This window comes from Balearica regulorum, chromosome 8 (assembly GCF_011004875.1).
Source record: "Balearica regulorum gibbericeps isolate bBalReg1 chromosome 8, bBalReg1.pri, whole genome shotgun sequence".
In the NCBI taxonomy this organism is placed as follows: domain Eukaryota; kingdom Metazoa; phylum Chordata; class Aves; order Gruiformes; family Gruidae; genus Balearica; species Balearica regulorum.
In genome coordinates, this window is record NC_046191.1 from 28,703,028 (window position 1) to 28,729,362 (window position 26,335).

The 26,335-nt window shown below is 40.2% G+C and overlaps 1 protein-coding gene across 2 annotated transcripts in view; it reads left to right on the forward strand.

Moving 5' to 3' along the window:
• KIFAP3 (kinesin associated protein 3) overlaps positions 1–25,299 on the forward strand; it is a 71,643-nt gene extending 46,344 nt beyond the window's left edge. Inside the window, exons 18-21 of one of the 2 annotated variants that reach the window (XM_075760323.1) lie at positions 1,099–1,288; positions 5,636–5,735; positions 23,106–23,155; positions 24,837–25,299. In XM_075760323.1, coding sequence (XP_075616438.1) covers positions 1,099–1,288; positions 5,636–5,735; positions 23,106–23,136 — 321 coding nt within the window. In that variant the 3' untranslated portion in view covers positions 23,137–23,155; positions 24,837–25,299. The remainder of the gene's footprint in view (positions 1–1,098; positions 1,289–5,635; positions 5,736–23,105; positions 23,156–24,836) is intronic. The other variant, XM_075760322.1, reaches the window with a different exon arrangement.
• Positions 25,300–26,335: the final 1,036 nt, after the last annotated feature.

Genomic DNA, 26,335 nt, shown 5'->3' on the forward strand with positions numbered 1-26,335 from the left:
TGACAGTGAAGTGGGACCTGTTTCACAGGGATATTTCTTCCCACAAGTCAAAACACTTCAGTCATGAATGTTATTCTTGTTCACAATCCTTTGATTAAAAAAGTACTAACCATGGTGCATTATTTGTAAATCTTCCCAAATTGATAACATCTGCAGATTTTATATATTGATGAGTTTCCTATAGTTAGCTGTGCCCTGTCTTTCCAGTAATATTGAGAAACTGAGTATTATCCACAAGTTTGCATTCCCTCAGTGGTAATCAACGGCTCACATAGTCTGGTCTGTTTAGAAGAGCCTTCTAAACAACTGATTGCAGTGACCATAGGCTTTGTCACTTCCTTCTGATGCTCCTTTATATTGAATATCACATCACTTGAGTGCAATTAGGCTGTAATCCAGATTGAAATTTCATGCCTACATCTTGTTTCCATAGTGGCTGGAACCTATATCCTGTTTTCTTTAGCTTTCTGGAGAAGTTCCTCTCAGATTTTAGTTTTGTATCTTGGAGTCCAATATCCTCGTTATTACCAACGTATACCATTTTTTGTGGGTATTCAATATTAACCATAGCCATTATAAAATTTGACAAGAATTTGAAAATTAAATCCCATTTTATTGGAGGTCATGAAAGAAAATAAAGATTTATTGGTTTTATTACAACCTTTTGTTGTTGTATTTTCTAATAATGAGTTGTCTTAGTGAATGGTCATCTAACAAGGATGTACAGGGTATTTGGCCAGTGTTAGTAATTAATTACTGAAATCCTCATGAAAATTGGCAGTAATTGGCTGCTCTTGATAAACCAAATGAGGAGACTGTGATGATGGAACTTCCCTGCTCAAAGCAGGAATCTTTTTCTGGATGGTGTAAAGTTACAAACCATGAAGGGAAGATTGTATTGCCGCATGTACAAAACCAGAATAATGCCTAGTGCTTGCAAAATCATTATTTGCTCAAAGTACTCTGCAAACTGACTAGAGGGTATGTCACTGAGCCCTGAAACTTACATCTTTCACTGATGTTAAATTCCTCTACTATTTCCTGTTAAACCAAACAGCTTTGTCTCATCTTAAAATACTGTGTGGTGATTTTTAATAGGAATATGATGAGGAATGGGCTAAAAAAATCCAGAGCGAAAAATTTCGATGGCACAACTCTCAGTGGCTGGAGATGGTGGAGAGCCGGCAGATGGATGACAGTGAGCAGTATCTGTATGGTGATGATCGTATTGAGCCCTACATCCATGAAGGGGATATTCTGGAGAGACCTGACCTCTACTACAATGCAGGTAAGGTGGGATGTGTTAGTATTCAGCATTGGGATTGCCACCTCCGTATTTGGAACGGGAGCTTGACCTGGGGCTGTAGAGAGAATCCCCTGACTCAAACCTGCAAGACAGCTCCCCTTTTGTGTCACTGGGAACAGCACTGATGCATACTAGCCAGGAGTGGGCTTGTCCTTGTTAGGATGTTAATGATGGATGGAGTACTGTATATCCATGGTCTTAAGAAGTGTTACAGGTCTTCAGAAAGATGAGTAGACTCGTCTCGGAGAGCTAATGGACCGTGGTGACTGATTTGAATAAAGGTGGCCCAGCCTTGTTCTTCACACCTATTTCTTGTGTCCATAGCTTGTTTGCTTTACAAACACAAACCTTTTCTCATCTCTGTTAAATTCACAGCTATGGGATTTGATACTGAATTTTGTTCTGCCTCATGTGTTAGTTCTGTTATGGAATTTTTATTGCAGATCTTGATGAAAGACTTAAGCCACATCAAACTTCTGGGTTCCTTAGCAAAGGCAATCATTCTGAGACTTTCAGCTAATCTGTTTGTATGATTTTTGCTGTCACATATCTAGGGAAGCAGATGAATCTCTTCCGTAAATACTTTTTTTTTTTTAGTTCCTGATATGAAAAAGTTTTATTACTTGACAATTTGAAGAAGTTAAAAAAAAATGCGAAATTATTCTTAAGAAGTCATGTTCTTGATTAACCCTAATCCATTTTCTAAAGAAAAAAGACATTTCTTATTTTGCTTAATGCTATTGGTAGTGCATAATGGCACAGTTCTGGAAGAATCTCAGTTGGAATCTGCTCTGTCTCTTTCCGGCTGTAGAGATTTTGTAGTTACTAAGAAAATAGAGGTTACCATACTGGATTAAGACACTGATGTATCTAGTCCAATATTGCCAGCTGTTTCAGAGGAAGGTTCAAAAAACTCTGCAGGAGACAATCAAGAAATAATCTGCCCACTGGATAAATGTCTTCATAACTTTTCATAACTAGGAGTTGGCTTATGCTCTCAAACTTGTGGCGTTATATCCTTTTCAAACTCCTGGATGACTGTGTGCGCATGGATTTTTAAATTTTTTTTTAATTGCTGGGTTTGAGTCTGTGGTTTTTTATTTTCCACTTAAGTGTCCAGTCCTTTGCTTAGAAGCATGAGTCACAAAACTCTATGACTCTGGACGAATTTGCACAAATAGTAATAAGAAAAACAAAACCACTAAACCCCATAAGCTTTACTTATAGTTGCTGTGAGAAAATAATTGTGCAAGATCTCAGTAGCATTTCAAAAATTATTCTCAAAGGATATCAGAACTTAAGGATTCTTTTTCTTCTACTTTTGAATACATATGTCAGCCATAGCAACCTGCCTTTTTAGTGATATGTTTTTTCCTGTTTTTCCCTTCTGAATCCTGTAGCTTTCTTTTGCTCTACTAGACCTACAAAGTTAGCAGCGTGAGCCACATGTTGTACAGTACCAGGGTCTTTTATTATATCAAGTCTTCTTTGGGCTTCCAAAGTTAAAGATGTGCCAGCCTGCCTGATGTAGTCTCCCCTTTACAGGTCTTAATAATAAATCTTTGCTTATTCCATAGGGCCATTTCTTTTCCCAATAGTGTGAGCTAGAGATGGAGTGGCACCAGTAACACTGAATTTCCTGGCTTTTAATCATTTATCTTACAGGCTTAATGTTATTTAAGCAAAGATTTTTGTGTTGGAATTGATATTTGACCAGGAAGGAGAGGCAGATTTCCAATGATATGTTCTGCAGACGTTTGAAAAGTGCTTTTGTTTTTAAAGGTATAAGAGTAGGTGATTATGTTAAAAATACAGATTCACTTCTCGGGTTCCTTCTGACAAGTGCCCGTAATGGCGTGCTTCTGAAGTCTGCTAGATTTATACTTTTGAGATGTGCCCAGAGGGGACATAATATTCCTTTTGAAAAGGCTACGGATTATTGTACCAATTGGACTAGGCATTTGGTTTTCCCAAGGACAGAGTGTTACTTGGTCAAAAAATAACAAAAATGCAAATCTTTGTGCAGTCAGAAATTAAATGTTTGTATTTCAGTTTATAATTTTAGAAATTGCCTGCGCTGATGCCTGATGTACAAATCTTCCCTCAGCCATTATAGTTCTGGAGTTCTCTGATGTCAAGATGAGTTCCTTATTGCAATGATACACCATTTCTCTTGTGTAGTAATTTAAACCTACATGAAAAACTTAGTAGAGTCTCTGAAGTTACCTTCATGAGCTCAGTGTCTTTCTTGCTCTGAAAGTACATAACCCTAATTTATGTTGAAATGTACATAACAACAGATGTCCTTGCACTGTGTAATCATATTATATAGAGCTGATGCTATGCATGTGCTTTCATTTTCCTATAAATTCATGAATCATAACTGAGTGTTATGGTTTGAATGTTAGCACTCTTGATTGAAGACACTTTAAGTAGTGGTAGCTCTAGCCTCAGAGTTAAAATGTAGTGCTTTCTTTATTAATATAAAGATAGATGTTATTGTTAAGTCTCTCTCCTTTCAAATAAGTTTTAACCAAACCTGACTGTTTAAAATACATAGCCATTTAAATTGATTGTTTTTGATCTGAAGTGCTGCAGGTTAATGTTCCCCCTCGTTTCTCTTCTGTGAAAAATAAAGAATAGGTGGTAAGATAGAAGCTGGCACAAGTGTTAATAATAGTCATTTCAACTTTCCTTCCTGTTCTTTGGTCACTTGCCGTCCATATGATATCACAGAGCACTCATGTCTAGCTGAACATGCTGAAGGACAGTAATATTGATTTGTGTGAGATTATTTGCTTGTCAAGTAATACTCTTTCACATACTGTATACACATGTATACAATTAGAATATCACCATGCACAGCTATTTTATGCTGCTAAAATGTACTATCATCGTGGCTAGCATTTTTCACTTACAATCTGTTGCATTGTATTCAGTCACTTTCCCATGAGGTATTATCTTCTAAATGAATCTCTGTAGCACCTCATCTAATATCTGTTAGAAATCTAGATATGTCAATTCTATTCCTTTTATCATTTGTCACTATATTATCTTCAAAAAGCATCAGGTAAATTCATAAAGCACCAGGAGATTTGTTTGAATGCCTGAGTCGTCATCTCTAAGCCCTTGTGTCTGTAAGTAACTTTCCACTGCTTCCTGCACAGGCAGTTTTAGTAGTTTTGAAACCACAGAGGTTAAGCTAAGTGGCCTGTGACTCCCTGGATCTTATCTCTCTGTCTTTAAAGTGGAATGGCATTTGTAACTTCCTAGTCATTAGGAATCTCTCTTGTCTGTTAAACTATGAAAGTATCAGCCTTGAATGTACCTGTTTCTGCCCTGTTTTTATTGGGAAGCTTTCTGCACTGCAAGTTTGGGATTGTTTTCGTACAGTAATGGAGACAAACTGATGTAGGGTCTGTTTTAATGAAATACATCGTTTTATCTGATTAGAGCCTAATACTAATTACCAACTAAGAACTGTGGCCTTAATATTAACAAGAAATCTGTTCTGTGAATGGGAACAGGAAAGAGTTAAGCCAGGATCTCATTCATCTGGGTTCAGTTCACTGACTTTACTTCAAAGATACTCTGGATTTACACTGATGTAACAGAGGGAAAATGATAGCCCCTGTTATACTTCTCTTCCTTATAAAGCAAGTAGAGACTGTGAAGCCTTTAAGGAATACTGCTACTGGCTTTACAGATGTCTGCATCTTCATATGCCAGTGTTTTAATATAAAGGAAGCAAAAGAAAACTGTAACCTGTGTCCTTGAGTGGGTATTGTGTGGAAAGACCACTCTGTTTAGGAAATAGCTAGAAGACATTAAAATATGCGGGAGGTGAAAGAAATAGGTTTGAAGTGGCTTACCTGTTTTTCTTAACCAGTTTTAAGTGATACAGTGGTGAAGGGTAGAGTCTGAACAATTAAGACCTTTGCTGCTTTTTTGCTTTTATGCTGCTGGCCCAGATTAATGTTTGACCCTTCTCATTACTTTTTCTCTGGGCTCACTTTCATGACAGGGCAGACAAGATGGGTCTTGATATAACCTTTATGGGCCTGAGGAAGAAGAGGAGTAAGAAAATATTTCTTTGGTACAGTTTTTTTCAGGGCAGTAGGCTGAGCTACTTGGAGTTCCAATAAGGTTGTGGGGTTTTTTTTGTAATTGAAGTTGCTGTTCTTCAGTATTACTGCTGCTTGACACTCTTTCCAGAAATATTGCAAGTTGCTAATGAATTCCTAAGCCAAACCAGCACAGGTTATGTTGCCCACTTGCTATGAAGTCATGCTCCTTCATACGGTCACTGTAGCTTTCTTGTTTTTATAGATGGCCTAATAGCCCCTGATGGAGCGGTGAGTCCGGATTTCTTCAGTGATTACCATCTTCAGAATGGAGACCTCGCTGGGCAGCATCCCTTCTCTAGCAGGTAAATTGCTGTTTGTAAAGAATGCATATAATCCAACAATGGCTATTCACGTTTCTCTATAGAGCTTCATTTGTGGTGGTCAACAGTTTTTGCCCTCGTAGCAGTGGGAATAGCTTACACTCAAAAAGCAGTTCTAGTCTGTCTCCTGAACTACATGTTTCTTAACACATTAACATATATGCTTTAATACCTCATAGCTTTTGAAAAACTGTAGAACAGAAAGCTAAAACTAGAAAACACAACTAACTACATGTTATGACAATTACTCAAATACTACTCAGAAATTATTGTTGGGAAATATCTAGAGAGGCTTGAGATGCTGATTACCTAGAAGACTTTTGTTTCCAATATTCTTAAATTGTTAAAAATAAGTTTCTCAGCTGCTAAAACTATTTCTGTGGGTTTGGTTTTTTGTTTGGGGTTTTTTTTTTCCTCTTAACCTAAGTCTTTCCAAGGTATTCTCAGTTAGATTACTAATGGCACTTACTTTGAAAATTTGCTAGATGAGCAAAAGATGTCAGCTTGACTTTTGGGAGATTCTTCTCTGAATTCCCCTTCTGGTCAATGACCTCTCCTTCTCTGAATGTTAGCAAGCTGTTCCAGTTTGAATTTCTGAGTAGACTTCTCCCACGAGTTCAAAAAAAAAAAAAAGACTCATTTCAAAGAACGAAATCTTCATAGATCCTGTAGCATCTAGGAAATGCCTTTTATAGAGCATGAATTATGTACGCTCATTAGCAAGAAATATTTCAAACACTTTACAGTCATGGTACAGAATTCACTTTAGCAGGATGCTATCTGGACATGCCCATCCCATCCCTGTGGTTGAAATTCTTCCTTTGGAAAGGAAGAATGTTATTTTCCCAACTTACAACTTTAGTCAACATTTGTATAATAGGAGTAATTCACAGTACGTACAGCTGAAGCAAAAAACTGTTTTTCTTCCTTACTTTGGCTTCTAGTAATTGTTAAAGGACAGTGGATGGCTATGCTTGTTTGTTTATTCTACCTATGGTGCACCAGAAAGCTGACCATTCAGCAAGGGTGGAATGGTGGTAACATTTTTAAGAACAAATTAAAATAACTGAAATGCTCAGATTGGGGAGAAAAAGTAGGACTTAGGAGATGGGTCCCCTTGGGAAAAAAAAAGGAAGTGATTCTATTCAGTAAGGATCAAGTTCAGACTAGTATGTAACTCTTTGCGTGGAGCCTATGTTTGGGAAGGCACTGATCTTTTCCAAATGCACAACCTTCGTTTCAGAGCATGCAGGTGATAGAGAAACTGAGGGAAGTATGAGCTATGTGCTACTCTTGGAGTCTATGTGACTCACTGTTGTCAACTTTAAAATAGACACACAATCCAGGAGATGACAGATTTCTGTATTAACCAGAACATTGTATGGGTAGGTGGTCCCAACAGTCTTCATGCCCTGCTGGAGGTGGGGGCAAAGGTGTGTAGGGTGAAGCTTGCAGACTCCTTTATTTCCAATAGACTTAGATATAGCCCCAGTCAAGATGCTCCTGTTTTGCTATGAAGTTTTCAGCTGGGGAAGAAAATCTTGAGTGCCCTTGGGTAAAAGTTAAAGTAGATCACTCAGCCTCAAATTTCAATCCCTTATCAGGGAGCTATGTTAGTAAGCTGCTTTTGTAATCTGATTGTATTCCAACTAAAATGAGTAGCAAAATACATCTGATGTATACGTAGTTAAATTAAGTATTTGTAGGCTTTCCTTGTAATGTCTCAAGACATTTTTGGAGGCTCACCTCAAGAAAGAGAACAGACAAAAACTGCAGTTTGGCTAACGACAAACTCGGTAATTGCCTGTTGTTGATAGCCTCTGTAAATATTCAGATTTCTCATTAGGATTCTATTTTCTAGGAAGGCTTTTTTGATATGGCTGCTCCATGGATTTATCTGCAGTCCAGACACACAGTCTAATTGGAAACAGTGTGGACTGCTGCAAATGTTCTGTCCTATTTGTAACAGAGCAGGACTGAATTGTTTGATAGAATAGATACTGGCAGTCGAACGGCGAATCCTAGTTTTCAGATGTGTGTCATTATCGTTTTGAACTTCTTGGCGCCAGAAGCCAGGATTTCCTGATGCTTAGAGCTAATGTAAAATGCATTAGTGCTCCAAGGCATGAGCCATGGAATTGCCAGTCCCATGAGTTTGGAGAGTCAGACCCTCCCTTTTCTCGAATTTGAATTGGTGTTGGAAGGTAAAACCATACGTGCTAGAGAGGCTAATTAAAAATAATAGCAGCAAGTCAAGGCTCTTTTTATATGTTATATAGTGTACATTTCAGCCATACCAAAACATAATTCTAGGGTATTTTTATGCTTACAGTTTAAAGCTAACAAGAACCTTATGTCAAGGATTTATTTTTAACTAGTTCCAGCTTTTAATAAATCAAGATTTTTGTTATAAAAATGGTTCAGTTTTCTATTCTTAATATTTGAATATTTTTTCAGAAATTTTTTTAAAGCTGAGTTATGATTTGCATAGACAACTAGCAAGTCAGTTAATAGTAACATTTTTTGTGAGTTCCAAGAGAGGTGGCCTAATAATGAGTAGATGCATATTTTTGGTCTTTTCACTTGTTATACTTTTTTATTTGTTATACATTTATTTGTTGTGCCTGCATCTTCTGGTCTTTGCCTTTTATATTAGGCTTTTTAATTCTGTAATAAACAGTTGTTTGCTAAGTAATGGGGTGAGTTCTGAAGGGGTCTTTTCCGTCAGTTAAGACCACCCTGTGAAACTTGAGGTAGGTGACAACCATGAGCTGACTTTTTGTTACTCAACTTTGAATAATCTAATCCTTTCTTCTCCTTTCTGCATGCCTACAAGGATGACTTAGAGTATGTTGCCTCCATAATTTCTCTGAGGTTATTTCCTATCCTTGCAACATGCTCAGACTTCCCCTTGCCTCCAGGAGAGCCTAACAAGTCAGCCAGAAAGACTCACCTTTTTAGTGCCTGCGTGTCACTGAGAAGCTGAGCTAGTGTTGGTGCCTTCAGTGTGTTTCCAGGTCTTAAGTGTGTTCTTGGTCACCAACCTCATTTTTTGAAGCCAAAGAAATGGGTCCATGATGAGAGGTTTTTAAGGACCGCAATCAAACTCAAGTCACCTTGAAGATTTTCACTGCAAGCAATATTTAATAATACCTCTGCAAGGGAGCTCAGCCCACACCAGCTGCCATATGCCAGATTGTTATACTGTGTTGAGCAGGTAGTGAAACCCAAGTGCTTCCATGGTTGTAGGATGTTAGTTCTAGCAGAGGTCCGGGACAACCTCTGCCATTGCAGTTCCACCATGTTTGATTCAGGAGGATTTGGGGAATTGGAGCAGCAACCGTATCCAGATGTGCAAGTGATGAAGTGGTTGACTTTCTTGTAACCCATTAGGGATATCACAGCCATCTCCTGTGGAGTCTTTGGCCCAGGAGACACTGGACCTACATACCTAGACCTGCTGCACAGTCTTGGGCAGGTAGGGAAGTCCTCTTTTGAAATCAAGAGTAAAACAGAAGTTCAAAAAAGTTAAGGTATTTATAGGCAACTCCACTCACTGGGTTAGCACATCAGGGTTTTTTCCCCCCCTATAATTTTTTAAGAGGGAAATTTTTAAAGAGAAATAATGGTATTAATAGTAAGAACATCTTTAGTTCTGGTGAACTAGGTGGAGTATCTTAGGGGCTGCATTTTCCAAAGACATTGCCTTCTCTTCACAGGGTTTCTTGGGCTTTCCTTTGAAACCTAGAGCACTGACTACTGTTAAGAGTTGAGAATGTTACCTGGCATGATCAATTCCTACATTGTGAAGTACAGAACAACTTTGAAGGGAATTGTAAAAGTATCTAGCCATAAAGTCAGTTTGTAGATTTGCTTGCATGCTTGCTATTCTGGAGATTTCCTGAAGCAAGCAGGGATAATTGTTTCTGGTACTTATCAACAGAAAGGAGAAGCAGCGCATAAGACCTGGAAAATTGACACTTTTCTGATAGTGCCACCCTCACTTTAGGGACTCAAGGCATTGTTAGAAATAGAAATGCTTTGTTTCTGGTAATCTAGCTTGTGTGTTTTACAGCTCTTATTTCTGAACTATATTCTTAGTGGAGCTGTACTGTTGTGTATGATGTCTATAAATAGAATTATTTCAGAATATAATGTATACAGAAGTGGTGATAAAATACATAAACAGCATCTCTTGTTTTCCTCAAAGGTTTGGAGCAGAATGCAAACAGATCGTAAGGTATGTTTTCCATTCAGCAGAAAATACATGACTGAGGAGGTTGTTTTGACAGCTTGTATCCAGGTTTTTTTTATTGGCTACAAAAAGATTTTTGTGATTAGATTACCAGCTTTGAATCATCTTACTGTCTTTCGGAAGCAGATGGGCATTAGGCATAGATTTGAAATTTTCATCTGTTGTTAAAATCTGTATTCAAGCCTCCTGGTTCTGATAACTCTTAATACAGAGTGAAAGTTTTATGATTGTAGCAAACAAAAAATCCCTCACCTTTGGCTAAAGTGATGACAGCTTAGTGTCTGAGCTGCAAGGGATAAAGACCAGTTGAAAGCCTTCTTTGAGAAACTATGGTCATTTGTCAAATTTTAATCACCTCCTAGAGACTAATTACTTAGACACAAACATAATAGTGATGCTTAAATATCTTATAATAGAGGTATCCACAGTATTTTTCTTACCCTTTGGGGAAGAGACCACTTTTTAACCTTTCCCAGCTATAACCAGATAATGGTACACATTTTAAGTGCAAAAGCCAATTTTTTGTTAATATCTTCATCAGAGTTCCCAAATCCTCTCTGTAGCTTTAGAAAGATTAATAGTTAGGAATGCTGGAGCTAGCCAAAACTTTTTTTTTCTTCCCAAGGAAGTTTTTGCCAAATGAGAGTTCTTTAACCTCGTTATAAAATGTAGCAGAGCTGCCATTGCACAATCTTCATTTCCACCAAGACAAGGCGTTTCTGTGTGTGTGTGCTGTTCCCCGCGTGTGTGCTCACATCTCTCAACAGAGATCTGATTGAAGCTTCTTCCCAGGAAGCAGTGAGGTTTGGCATGTCAAACAAAACCAGTTTTATGAGGTGACTGTCTGTCTCTGTCCTTGGTGGAACATCTTTCCTCTTGCCTGGATTTACAGCCTCAAACTGTAGCTGCATTTCTTCTTTTTGCCATGGCAGGTCAGTGTGATCTTTTGTGAGCTAAGTATATGGAGCCAGGACCTCGCAGGCTGCTCTGCGTTGACTTAAGCTATGTCTGTTGCTGGCAAGTATAGGCATGCATAACCAAGCTGTTGTGTCTTGAGCTGACAGAAACTGTGGTGATGTGGGCTTCAGTAACTTACTACATGGCCATAGGTCCTGGTGGGAGCACAGGGAAGACTATTCCTGTGACTTAGTTTATCATGTAATGTCTGCATGTGCTAAAAGTCCACATTGAATGGAAGGAGTAGTCACAGCCACATGGTTTCTTGCTTGGGTACCCTGATGAAAATTTTAATGGGGGAAGGACATATGTCTCTAGCCTTGCATTCCTGTTGACTCCTGCAATGTGGTATGAACTCTGTCGTGAGTCCCAGCTGAATAGCTCCAGTTCAGGTCAGCTACAGGAACTCCATCAGGTGTTGGCAAATGCTGACTTTGTAAATGTTTATCAAAATGTTTTTAAATGGTTGTACTTGTAATTTATATCCTACATTGACATTTATAGTTATCTTCCATATAGATCCTCATCTTCAATTAGACTTGTTAAAAGCAGTCATGTGTTGTACTTCTCAAGCATTGTAGTTAGGATTTCATCTCTTCCTTGCTTTAGTCTCTGCAGGATATATCGCTGATAAAAAGAACCTCCTTCCTAAGGAAAGGACTGAAGGAGTTGGTGACCCTGCTGTGGATTATTTCTCATCCATGTTTTATTTTCAGTAGTGTGCACAGTTTATTTAGAAGTTTGAACATTCCCTTCCCAGCCTTTGAGCAGCGAAATGCCATCTTGCAGGCTATCTCTGAAGGTGAAGAACTAAAAGTGAGCTGCTTCAGGCAACCCTTTACAGCCATCAGCAGCAGAAGACTCTTTTGTTTCATGGTTCTTGGAAAGATTAGCTTAGATAAAAAAACATGTTTTCCTGTGGGGTCTGCGCTACCATAGAATTGAAGGTATGCACATCTCTCTCTACTCATCATTTGAATAGAGGCAGTAATGCTTTCCTGTCTTAGGGGTGGACATATAGTGAGTATAAAATCTTTTAATTAATGGAAAGAAAAGCTAATAGAATGTAAATTACTATTAAATATGATTCTACTTTCAAACATTTTACCACAGTGATATTTCTTACAGTTCTGTGCATTACTTTTCCATACTTAAACTTTATTTTAAAAACAAAACCAAAACTCCCCTTTTTTGCCTTTGCAGTATGTTCAGCGGAGTTGTACCCAGCTTCTAACATTTGGACACTATTTCATTTGCATTTCCCAAGAGAATTGAATTAGGTTTTATTAGTAAATTGGGCCTATAACCTTGTAGGCAGGTTTTATTAGTTTATCACACATCAGTATTAGCAAATTGTAAATCCCACTGAAACGAATTTGAAAAGGCCTTAAAGAGAAGCCCAGAACCAATGAAGTTTCTGGAGACAAGTAAGGGTGTGTTTTTGGTTTTGGCGTTTTTGTTGGGTTTTTTAATCCCACAAAAATGTTGTTAGTGGTAGTGGAGTCATATCTTTTTTTCTTCTTTTTTTATCATATTCTGTTGTCTTAACTGCCTACATCTTTAGTTTTAAAGAAGTTAAACTGAATATGGTCAGGAGGATTTCACTAAATTTCTGATATGGCTCTGTATGACTTGACATAACAGAGATGAAGCACACTCCTCATTTGGACAATGCAGCATTTACTGACTATCCATGTGAAACAAGCAGGTAAGTTTCTCTTTGTTCAGGTGGTACATGGAATTAAGGTCTTGCATTTAAAAGATGGTACTAAGGAAGCAGGAACTGATGCTTCTTGTAGGGTTTTGATCACAGTCTGGGACAAGCTTATTGAAAGACCTCACTTGATTTCTTCCGGTCCTGGATCATGGCCCGAATCAAAAGTCACTATATAGTTGTTTTCCTTCAGTACTTAAATGGGGGAGTGGTGCTTCATCGCAAGGAGCTTTCGAATGCAAGCTTGAATTTCTTTGTGTCTAGTTTAGAACAATTTTGTTTCTGCACCAGTACTAAACTAGAGTTATCTCTTTCCTTTCCCTGTTTTTTTAGGTAGTGGTTGTATTCCCTGCTAGCTGTCAGTTTATTAGTTTTTTCATACTGTCTTTTCAAAGCCATGTTTATAGATATTAAATACTGCAACCTGATCATATTATAATCCAGTTTGGGTGTCACCAATATGTATTTGACCATACTCTGCTGTTATGATATGGACAGTTATTGTAGCATTTTCGAAGAGCAGGAGTCTGATTATTCAAGGGGAAGAGAAATTTTCTCTATGACCCGTATTCATCTATGAGATTTTTCAGGGTTTGGTGATCTGTGTGTACTGTGCCACTAAAGGATTAGGGCCCAGCACTGCCTGTAATTTGGGAATATCCAGATGAGGACAATATTCTTCATATCTAGTATTCTATGTGCAGCAACTTTTTTTTTTATGTGTGTGGGTAGTTATTTATTATTATTCTGGTCTTAGACTGTAACATGGAAAGCTTCCAAGCAGCTGCTCTTGTACACACAGATGATGTCCACAGTGCAACACACAGTCCTTGCCCCAAAGAACTGATAGTCAGGATGGGCAGGGAACCAAAGGCGAGGAGATGAGAAGGGCCTCACCTGAAGTCAGGTGCCAGAGCCTGGAGTAGAGCAGCACTTCCCTGACTGCTCTCACGGTGCCCCAGTGACCAGACCACACCACCTCTCCAAGGTGTGTGGTCCATAATCATGAAGGATCATGTTGCACTTGTTTCATTTACTGTAAGAGCTGTTTAATTGCTCTGAACAATTACACTAGTATGCTAGGAGATGAAATAGCTTGCTTGGGAATATTTTAAAGGCGCAATTTTTTTCAGCAAGTTGCAGATGCCGTATGGGAAGAGAGTTAGCATTGAGGTTTTAATGCAGCTCAGCTCTTTTGGAATATAAGATACTTGGGCCTCTTTCACTTGCAGTCACTTCTTTTACATTTTTTTTTAGTTGCTTTTTATTTTACTATATTCCACCTGCAGTTGGCCTCATTTAACCGACCTGGTTTAGGAGGCTATTAAGAATTTTAAAAGAATACCAAAATGCTGTAGCAGTTAGCTCAAGTCCTTTGGAATGTCTTACCAAAAAATCCCCCAAACCTGAGTCTGTCTCTTCTGAAATGTAACGTTAATTAATTCCCACGTTCTGTCTGCTGCTCTTAGTCCCTCCAGATGTGCTACTAGGAATAGACTGGCTCCCTGGTTACAAGCCATCTGGGCTCTGTAAACTGATTTGCACTTATATTAAACAATAAGTGAACAGAATGCGGAAGAGTTATTAAAGCAAATGTACATTGCTTATAAATCTCAAAGTAAAATATTAAAACGTAGTAAACGGGAATGGAATGTGCAAATGAAGACCTGCTTGGTTTTAATGAGTTTAGCTGTGACCTTCTCGATTTCAACCAAAAGAAAAGAATTTTATTTTTCTCTTTAAAACAAAAAAAAAGAAAAAGAAACTATAAAACTGCTTACAGAAGTATCTGAGACAAAAACAAGGAAATATAATGTTCTAAACTTGACTGGTCCAAACCACTCAAGCTGCTGTGACAGCTCATAAAACTGAGAGTAGTTTTTAACTGGACTCTGTTTTACATTGCCAGAGTGAATTTTCCTTGCAGGAAGTAGCCAGAAGGTTTATTTAGTTTCCAGACTGCTGCTTTGATCTTTCCATTCTGTCACTTCTCAGGTTACATAGCCCTTTTTCACTGCAGTAAATCTGCAACAGTTAATGAGAATAAAATTTCCTCCTTCTCACTGATCGCATGCTGTTAAATGCCAAACCACAGCCAGCAGCATATTTGCAGAATTCAGCTGCACTGTACAAAAACAGCACAATCAGTTTAATCTTGTTGGTTTTGTAATTCATTTTATTGAGCTTTCCTTTTTCAAGTGACCTATTTTATCAAGACAAGTGGTTGCAAGGCCAGACCTGGAAGAAAGATTTAAAACTGTAATAAAGTGAAGGGTGTTTTGTATGCTATGTATAAGCATGCTCACAGGATTCAAAATTAAACCTACAATGAGTAGTTTTAAAAAATCCTGTATATCAGTGGGGTGTTTGTTATGGTTATTATCTGAACGGAACATGTGCTGCAAACAAGTCTCTAGTATAAAAATTAATGTAACATATCAAATTAATTTCTTTGCCAAATACTTAAAATTGTTTTGAGTCTAAAATTTGACTCTCCGAATCTGTGTGTATCAGCCTCAGCCATTCAAGTACGATGACTGAACCACCCGTTTCTCTTCCATCTGCAAAACTAGGATTTTTTTTTTTTAATCATGAGATTTTAAAAAAAAATAAATAAGTTTAGGGAGTTTATTTGCCTTCTGGGTTTTGAGCTTTTTAAGTTGTTTTTTTTCCTAGACTCTCTGCCCCACCTTTGGCCTGGAAACATTTTATTTTTTGTTTGTTTAATTAAAATTGAAATTTTGCATAATAATGCTCCAAGGTATAGATCTCCAAGAAAATGTTCCATGTCTCTATTTGTATCATTTGGCTTGTTCCCTAATATATCCAGTATTAGCCCAAAGAAAGAAAGCAGTAAGACATTGAGGCTTACTTCTTTCTTGGTTTACACTAAAATCGTCGCTGATTTGTGGTAGATTTTTGACAAGACTTCACTACGGCCCTGTGTTGATACGCGAAAGTGGTTGAAATCTGGACAGTTGTCTATGGTGGTAAAAAATATTTAAAGTTTATTCATCAGTAATAATGTTCCAACTGCATTTGCCGTGTGTGCTTTAGTGAACACTGCAAATCCCCTAGTAATGTTAACTTTCAGAAAAGACTTTGAAAGCTTTTATTGGCTGCAGCTGTAAGTCAAAGCAGAACACATTTATTTTTTTTATTTTTTTTTTTTTACTCTCCCTCCTTCCCTCCAGCATCTGGATTATCATAGCCATTGAGTTGCCCGGTTCTTGGTGCTGAGCACGGGAGACAGCAGAACTACCAGCCAGTAACCTGCTGGCATGGCTTTTCTGGGTATTTGTGCACAAGAGGGATCTTCTTTCCCGTTTGTATTGAAGCACAGAGCTGAGTGGCAGTGCTTAGACTTGAGGAGCTTATATAAATATTTAAAGGAATAATTTTCCAGCTAAGAGCCCTTCAATGCAGGGCACTGAAAACTTGCATTTCTGCTTCAACTGCTTATCTCAGTGTACGTTTTCAGTGACTCAGCTCTGTAACCTAGCACAGGAAGCAAGAAACGCTTCCCGTCTGGAAATGGGAAGGCTAGTGGAAGATGTGGACCAGATCCTGAGCTGATCTAGTCAGCGACACCGGTCACCTCTATGAAGTTGCCACTTAAGGATCTTACTCTGCTCAGGCTGTTGCCTAAAGCTTCTGTACCCAACATAACACTGACATTGCTGGAGCTCAGTAAAAGAGATGCTTTAGTTGTATATCTGGCTTGGGAAGGTTTCAAGATTAAGGCAATGTACTCTTCAAGTTATGGAGTTGACAGAAATACTTTGGACTCTGCAAGGAGAGAGGGGGAGGAAAGGACATCTTGCTTTTTATTGCCTGCTCCTCAGGGCTCTTTTTATTTGTTTTAGTTCTTAATTTTTAAGAAATGGATGTATCTAATCAGTGAGTTTGGCCAGTTGTTGAGCCAACAGCACAGGAGATGTTTCTGTCAGACTTATAATGGAAAGTCAGAACCCTTGGTTTTCATTCCAACTCTTACTGTGCACTTGACCTTTTAACAAATCCTGTACAGAATAGCTGAGAAACTCCCCATCCACGTGGCAGAGCTGCAAGCCTTGGGGAGGGAATGCTAGTAACGTTATCTCGATGCCCCTCAAAGGAACAAGATGCCTATGTGAAACAACTTGAGTTCTTGAGTTGCTATTTTGCCCTCTGGCAGCATTCTGGATTGGTTGCTTTTCTAGCAGATCAGAAATATTCTTTTTTTCCCCTCTTTGAGGGGTGTTACAGAATAAGCAAAAATCTTTTCTATCTACATCAGTCCAATTTGAGTCTTCTCATTACTGTAGTTTGTCACTTGCTGTCTTTAATGTCTGGGGTGTTTTTTCTTTTAATACTCCAATGGGAAACTGAGGTCATGGAGAAAAGGAGCAACTTGTCCGGGATCACACAGCAGGTAACTGACAGAGCAAGAAACTGAGCCCAAGTCCCAGGCTGCTTTCACAGAGCTGGGATGGCAAACTCTACAGCTTTCAAGCAAGGCTATTACTGAATTTGGCTAAGCAAGGTCATTTGTTTTCAGTTCAGTGCTTTCTTCCTATTCAGTTGGGAAATACTCTTTTTTTTTTTTTTTTTTTTTAAATACTGCATCCCCACCAGTGAATTTTGGCATGCTTATTGCTTGGTGTGTAGCTGGAGCCTGACACAGAAGACACAGTGCTCATTTCTCCACCATTGTCAGATTTGCATTTGTTTATAATTAAATGTCAGAAACAGCAGTATTGTGCTGAGATACAACTGGGCACCAAGTCCAGAAGCAACTGGAAACTTTAAGTCATTTAGTGCATTGAAGAAGCCTGGATCACATGGAAGGAGAGACGCGATCATATCCATAAAAGCTGTATCATGATGCACAAAGGAGCTAAAGTATTATCGCACAGGTTCATTCTGACACTTTCTGTCTTTGGGCAGATACAGTATTACTATTTAAGGAACATTAATATTCAATGCTAATGTAGAGATGGACTTGATATTCGATGCAGTGTGTACAGTCACAGTCCCTGCCACGAAACTTCCCTCTCACTTGAGCTTGAGGAATAGAAAGCACGGGGAAAAAAGCTTCACAGATAGGGGAGAAAAAGTTGGGGCCATGAGAGACAGAATTTAAGAGACTTGTGGTTTATAGTTTAACGTCATTACCAGGAGTGGGAGAATCTACAGTTACAGGACATTACATAAAGAAACGTTGTTTTTTTTCTAAGGCTTCTCAGTTGCATGCTGTTTCTCCATAACCCATGGTTTGTGCTCTTACTCTGAAGGACAGAAAATTTATGGTCAGTGAAGCAAAACCAGAGGTAGCTGGCATGTAGAATAGGATCATCTTCTCAGTCACTAGGCATTAAGCAAGGGAAAAAGCAACCAGCCCTATGCTGCTTTCTGATACCCTCCACTCTTTCATGATTGGTGTTATGAAAATGGTATCCCACCCAGTGTTTAGCTGACAGTGAGTATCAGCAGAAAGAGTCCATGGGTTTCACAGGCTCTGAGCCTTGGTTGAAGTGTGGTGGTTAGCTGGTACCTGCAGAGCATTAGTTAAATATTTCTTCCCTGAATATAATTTTAGAAGCTGGAGGTCTGTTTGTTCTATGGAATTCAAAACCACTTCCCACCTCCTGTGCTCGGATGCGCACCGTGCCTGAATCCTTCCTGTACCGTGGGCCAAGGCCTGGATGCCCCCAGCTTCCCCTGCCTTTTCCGTACCTGGGGAGGGAGGGAGCTGCAGCATTCACTAACCAGTCTATTAATTGAACTAGCAGGACAGCAGCCTCTGCCACATCCCATACACCATTATACTGCCCTGCATTGCAATCCTTGTCTTGGACCTATAGTCTAGCACCTTTCATCAACACTTTAAAAAAACACAAACAAACAAAACCCACTGGGAGGAGAGATAAAAATACAGATTTTGCTGCTGGCAAACTCCTGTGACTCTTGGTGACAAGTATTATAAACAATAAAGTGCATCTCAGTTGTACAGGTTATAATGCTGTGCTTGTCTCGAGATTAGAGACTGATGTGCCACTTCTATGGCTCAGGTACCTCCTGAGGGAAAAATGCAGCCTTTGGTATTCATCTGAACATAACTTGTTTTGTCTGTTACACACGGCATTATAGATTACAGGGGTTTATGGCATGACAGTTTATAAGGCAATATAGAGTGGTAACTGTACCATATGTTATCAACGGTGCTGTCACATACGAGTAGATTCACAGAAGGGAAACATTAGGACTTCAAAGATGCATTGCACAAAATTCCGAATGCCTGCCTGGGGTGAGGTGGGGGATATTTTGACAGTGGTTTGTAGAAACAACAGTATGAGGTGTATAAAGGGAGAAGGCACAGTGGAAACAGAGGGGTTCCTATGAACTCTACTGATGTCAGGCTTCTGAAAGATGCTCAGAAACCTTCTGGTTCAAACCCCATTCTCTGACATGCAGGAGGAGATTTGCAAAGCTGCAGGTGTGATCAGTGGCAGCAGGAAGAGGTGCCAGTGTAAACAGGGGCTGCTTGTTTATGCCTGCAAATAAACCCTCAGCAGCTCACCTGAGCACATGGAGAACTTTGGGTCTGATTCTTTCATTAGGATTTGGTAGGTTTGCTGATGAGTTGAGAGCTCTAAGTAGCGTTTGCTTGGTCTTGCCAGGGCCAGAGGACCTAGTGAATTATAAATTTATAGATTTTTTTTTTACTAGACTTTATTTTTAATAGAATGATAAAGCTTGTATCGCCAGTGAGTAGCTGAGAGCCTCTCAGACATGAGGCTGGTATAAGCCTTGTTGATGCAGAGTAAGGAGGGAGGATTGACAGGGGTTTAGAACAGGTTTAGGATGAAAAGAAATGTAGCTGAAATCGTGGCTCCGGTGGAAGCACCATATGCGTTTAGCTTGGATTCCATTTTCAGTAGGCAGTGATTTCAGGGTGCTTTAATATTGGGTTACCAACCATGAAACTGATAGGCCGAAAAGGATGAAATTTTGGCCCTAAAGTGTAAGCTCCTAAAGCGATTATTTCACCCCTTAAGGTGAAGACTTTTCCTGGGTCACCTTCGCTTGCACAGGCAGTCGCAGTCTTTTACAGTACAGGCTGGTACAATACTTGCCATACCGCTTCATGCCTCTTTCGTGAGCGTGCAGGCCTGTTTCCCAAGCAGTGTTTCTTGCTGAGATCACACCAAGATCCGTGCATCCTACTGCAGGATTTCCAGCTGGACTTCAAGGGATTAGTTTTGACCAAGAATTTCCCCAGTGACCCAGGACTTGCCTTGCTTATTCCAGAGGAATTAGTACCTGTTGTAGAGCAACTTGTCAGCACCAGCACTACTAACAGTGTCAACGCGAGTGTGGACAGGCTCAGGTGTCTATCGCATCGGGAAAACTTACAGAAAGCAGCCTTGCTCTGTGGTCAGTCTGCACCCAGGCGCTAATTACCCTGGTTCAGACTAAGCTCACGAGCCTCTCTTCCTGTACCGCGCGCTCACGAGCAGCAAAGATACCTGAGCGGGAACCCCAGCGGAGGGTTGCTGGCAGAGTGCTCCCTGCCTGAGCCTGCCAAGTCTTCCGGACGTAGCACAAAGCCGATCTAGTCTCTGAGGCTTTGGGCGCAGGAGAGAGTTAAGGAAAGTCAAGTATTTTGTGGACGTAGTGGGATGCTGGTTGGCATTTCCTACTGTGAGGGGGGGATGTGGTTGGTCTTTACATTTTAAATTATGTCAGGACACCTAGGATCCTAGATGAGCATATTAATTTGGATGTTATGAATCAGAGTAAGTATCAATAAGCAGAGCTGTTAAGAAATCTCTCCTCACTCATGCACATCAGGAATGCTTTCCTCTTCGGCATGTGTTCTTCAGTTCCCCAGCAGTACAGGCAAATTGGAAAGTTCAGCTGTCATTTGGGGAAGGTCATAGATCACACTAGCAGCCTGAGTAATCCAAGAGGTTTTAAGTATCATAGCATTTAGTTTAAAGTGAAATTTGCTCTGACAGGGGCTGGCAGACCAATAGGAAAAAGAAATATTTGTGCTTGGAAAAGTGCATGTGTAGAGACCGCGAGTATAACTGATGGCTGGAAGTGATTTCAGTCTAAAAAAAACAAATCATTAAGAGAGTGCATAGGGGTAAAATACACAGTTCATATTTTAAAGGGTCTCAAAATGAACCAGCAACTGAGGTTAGCAGTACAGAGTAATTAGCTGTGCTGTTCACCGTTTAACTCCATCAGCTCCAGGCACGGTGGTAAACTTTGCACAAGAAAACAGTTGTGCTTTGACGGCGTGGTTAGCAAGCATCGATCTCTCTGCGCACGCGTGCAATTTTGTGAGGCAAAACTGCCTTAACTTGTAGATTAAGGCAAGACCATAAGTCATTTATCTGAGGAGTTTGTTGTGATGTTGTGTGATCTGTATCTGCTATACGACTGCAGGGATTGTACGTGCTTCTGCTCGGTACATAGTTGGACAGGGCTGATTAACGGAGGAAAAAAAACCAATTTGAGGGTGAATATTGTGGCCTCTGGCATAATTGTGTGTCCCTAACTTTGGGAAGACAAACTGATGCTTGCTCTGCTGAGCGCTGCGTTTCCCTGTAGATACTGTCTAAATAAGGCCAACAACACGTTTTTCCTAGGAGTAAGTTTTGAAGTTGATTGCTGGTATAAATCTAAGAACACATGGTACAAATCATGATCTCAGGCCAATCATTACCCAACAACTGTTTACAGCCAAAAAGCTACCCTCTTTCCTGGTTCTGCCCTTCTGCTGTTCCTGTCCCCTGTCTCCATCTCCGTAGGTTATGCTTGCGGAGTCATTGCCCTTGACCGGCCAGCCTCACGAGTAAGCCAGACTTCAGTCTACCGACGCGTGTTTGCTGTTTTGCAAACAGTTACCTCTTGGGTTCGATAGCCTTTCCTTCAACTAAGGGGACAAGCTTCTTGCCACAGGCTGCCAGCACAAACAATCGAACAGGCAAAGCTGGTATGCTTCAACAGCACTCGCATGTAAAAATGAAGCCAACATTTTTTGAAGCATGGACAAGACTTCATTTACTACAGAGAAATATTTAAATAGGGGAGAGTGGTGATTTGATCAAGGTGTTTTAATGTGATTTTTCTGTTCCTTTCTTTTTATTTTTTTTTTTAACTGTCCAAAGCAGTTATCAGCTGATCCATCTCTTCCAGTTTTCTTCAGGACACTAACATATGTCTAAGCCATTTGGAAATAACTGATACTCCTCAAAGTTTAAACTCTAGGGATCTTTACCTAATTACTTACACATTTATAAAAAAAAAATTTAAAAAAAAATTGCTGAGAAAGTGATTGAAACCATATTTTCCCTGCTGTCGTTATCAATTTAAATACATTTAGAAGTTCTTTGAACACGGATTACTAACCTGGAAGTAGCAGGGAAAGCTCAGCCTGCAGTGATAGAGACCCATTGCCACCTCGTGGCTCAGCGTCGTCATTACACTTCACCTCCCAAAAACCCAACGTTATTTTAGTTTGGTAGTATGTAATGGAGTGACCAGAAGAAGTTCCTGAAACTCTGTAGGATGAAGAGAAGCCCCATTTACATTTAAGAAGGAAGTCCTGCTTCAGGACAGGTGTCTCGGTCCGCTGTATTTGTTGCATCCCATAAGCCCGGGCATGGCCCCTACCAGGTCAGCTCACGGTCACCAGCCTCCCTGCAAACAGGACTCACAGCCTGCAGCACTCACCTGCAACGTCTTTCCAGAACAAAGTTTCCAGTAGTTAGTAGAAATGCAAAGAGCCCCTATTGTACCATACTAGACATAAAAACAACTTATCCACAACTGTAATTATGTTATAGTCATAGAAAAAAAACAAAACATTGAAATATAAACTCAGAAAAGTGTTTTCTGTTAAAACAGCTTTTCATTATAAATCAAATGTAGATGCGTTAAGGATCTTTGGAAGAAAATAATGGAATTCCTGAGTTTAAAGGTAGCTTTAAAGGGTCCTGCTTCTCTGCAATTTTACGCATGTGTGGTATCACTGATAACTTGCGGTGGTGACAACAGAACTGGACTCTGTACTTCTAAATCCCACTACGCCTTCTTTTAGTATGTTATTAACTCCTAGTACTAACAGGACTGAAAGAACTTAAAGAATGGGCATTGTTTTACAGCAGTTATTCAACTTGTTTTCTGAACTGCCAGACAAATTGGTCAGCTTCATGCTAGGTCCTTGCTGGCTTGCTCAGAAGAGCTTTGTGGCCTGTACTTACCAGCAGCCCGTGTGAGGTCTGTCTAATCCTTTCATGTACTGCAAACCAGGAACAGTGGTAGAAGCAGGGACCATTCTCTGACTGAGGTGAGTGAAGGGTTTGGTGTTTCTGGAGATAAGAGTTAGATACAGACAAGTAACAAGATTTCTCTTCATCCCTTCTTTCAGGAGTATTTTAAAGCTTCAGGCCTGCTCATGAGAAAGCTGTTGTTTGCCAGGTACGAAGGAGGGACCTGGAGAAGGGGCCTCAGAGGTCACCAGCTCATTTCATAAAGGGCTTGGAAAAGAGTAATAGGACTTTGGAGTGGATGCAGGAAGGAATGGGTGGCCAGCGGAAGGTGTGGAGCCAGAGACGTGTTCACGTAGCTTTGCACCACTATAGAGTACGCTACGGCTACTCTGCTTCTCTTTGCCGTGCTGAAGGGACTGATCAGCCCTTAAGGTCAGACCGATGGCTCTGTGTACGAGTCATGAGACAGGGCATTGCCAGTCCAAATACAGACAGGCAGATGTGGAGATAGCAAAGCACTTTCAGGGTGCTGCATTTCTCCAGATGCATTCAAGTGAAACACAATGATTTTCTCTGCAGTTTGGCTTGTTGACTCTGTCCCCTCCCTCTCAGAGGATAAATCTCAGCCTCAGACCTTCCACCTTCACCTGATAATCAGAACATCCCATGACTGAACTAGTCCCCTGAGAAATCAAGCACCAAGGATTCCTTTTCTAGGACCTCACGGAGGTACAATCTGAGGAAAGTGTCTTTGCAACACCGAGCTATGGACATGGTCCCCGCCACTTCGGCTGAGCCCTTTCAGTCCAACCGATTCAGCAGTGCCAGCTTTTTGCTGAGCTGGGGCCCACCCATTGTACATCTGGATGGGTCGTTCTGTCCCAGCCTGGACTGTTGTGTAACCCGTGTTCCATATGTATAATTAGCAGTAATGAGGTTCAGCTTTTCCCCACTCCAAAAGCACTTTGGTTCTTTGTGTTTTGACAGTCTTCTGAGGGGAAGTTCAACTCCTTTCAATGCATCTTTAATCAGACAAATCAGAATCCATTTGTCCTTCTACTGAAGTGGAAGTTAAGAAGCGGCATAACTATGACTAGGCAGTAATCCAGTATCTTAGGCAATGTTCATTTTTCCTCTACCTCCTGCGTGAGAGTTACTGTTGAGTGTGAAATATGTGCCACTTTTCCCTACACAGTTCTTGTGCTTTAGTATCTAATTCATTGCTGTGGGATTTGTTAGGTGTAAAAGATGCTGTTCTATATGAAAAATGAATTATTCTGCCTCATTAGTACATAGCCTTTCAGTATACGATGAATTCTTTCTGCCATTTGGTTGTCAATCTTGTATCCCACCAGAAACGCTGTCCTTTGCTGAACGATGTTGCTGTACCAGATATTCTCACTTTCTCATTTCTAGCTGGTATTTTCCCAGGGGCTTCAGAAGTGTCCGGAAAGAAGGAAATTGGACCGTTCAGATGTGCTGTGCAGGGCAGGGTTACCAGTGGGCTTTGCAAGAAGCATGCTTGAAGCCTTTCCTGAAAGACATGTTAACTTTAACATGCAGATAGAGAAACTGGGTCACAGAAATGAAGTGCTTTGCTAGTAAATCCACAAAAGTATAGAAGAGAAGACTTCTGTCTCTTCTGGGATTTCTATTTGACCCAAAAGCCTTTCCTCGACAGGAGTTGTGCTGATTTCTCCACAGCATTTCTTTTCCCACCAAGGGAAGAGGAGACAGAGAAGTGCTGGCTAGAAGGGGAAGATGGCTTCCAAAGTTGCCTCACCAAATTATCTCTGTGGCAGGAAGAGCTGGAGACACCAGCACTGGTGCGCCTTCCCTACCGTACAGAAACCTACCGTTTCTCTCTCCTCTTTTTTTTTTTTTTGTAGCATTGGAGTTGACGGATTTGGTCAATCACCAGGGGTTCCTGGCCGCCCAGCCACTGCGTATGGATACCGCCCAGATGAACCCTACTACTACAGCTACGGAGCACGATAAAACGGCCCGCTCTGCGGCCCAGGGTGCTGCCACCTGCCCTGGAGGAACCAGCGTGTGCGTGGCAGGCAGTAGATCTGTCCCTTGGTAATGCATGATTGTACCGCGATGGGTCCATCGTTACGTATCCTTTGGCGTGCGTAGCTCCAGATAAACCTCACCTTTCTGGGTCCAGTGTTTTAGTGACAGTGTTTGTTCTTTGGTTGCTCTTTGTTATCGTTTTTGTACAGTATTTGCTCTGTGACTTGAAAGCAGGAATTGGAAGGCTACTGGACTGGAAAGCGTAACATTATGTATATTAAGCTACTAATTTAATTTCTATTAAATATAAAAACCTGTGTGGTCAGCAGTGGTGAATGTGTTTCTAACCAATGTTTCGTTTGTTTTACGAGGCATTTAAGAAAAATGCTTCATGTGAAGTGTGTTTAACATGGACCGTTTCCTTCTTGCACTTAAGTAACAGGAACACCCTTAAGCCCCGGCATCTCCTGGCAGTGCCTTGACACATAGTTACCGAAGTCCAGTCCTGGGTCTGAAGACTTTAATAATGGAAAGATGGCACAGGTTCACTCCCCTGGAGCTTCAAACATTTACAATCTAGTTTAAATGCTTGAAAACACTTAAAATTAGAAACTACACTACAAAAGAATACCTTTACCATAGTGTTTAAATAGAGTTCTGTGGGCTGAGAGAAGACAGCCACATCCTGAGGACTAACAAGAGAAAAAAAACCACTGTAACTTGGTTCAGAATCCAGATGCTGAGCCTTCCCCCCCCAGCTGCCCCATCCTAAAATCCAAATGCATCCTGTCCTGCCTGTTCATGGGGTTTAAGCTGGATCTATGCACAGATCATTGACTGAGCAGCAGAGACAGGCCAGGACACCTTCACAAGACAGTTCAAATTTTCACTTTTTAAAAGAAAAGTTACATCCACGTCATAATTATTTTTTTGTAATGGCTATTGATTTGCAGAATTGTTCCTCTCCTCTTTTCTCCCTCATTTTTGGCTTAAACAGAAAATAGACTTGCATCAGGGACTGATACTAGTAAAACAGCAGCCTGCAATCCCCTAAGACTGGTGTATGTGCTAGGAAAGTGATCTTCAAAGGCATGGAGTTGTTTAGGAAGTTGACAGACTGTTAGTCCGATAATTTAAAAATATCTTTGAAATCAAGATTGTTTTGAAACCTTGCTTTATCTTTTAAAAGTGGGCAAGAACTTTTATGTGCACTGTTACTCACTATGTTTCATACTGCATGACTGGAAACGATTCTAAAATTAGCCATGGTATTTCTTTACCAGTTTTCAGCCTCCTCCCTGCGCTGGCTTCATGCTCATGGCTACACTTACTGGAGGTAGGTGGAAGAACAGCATTGCCAAGATTAGAAAAT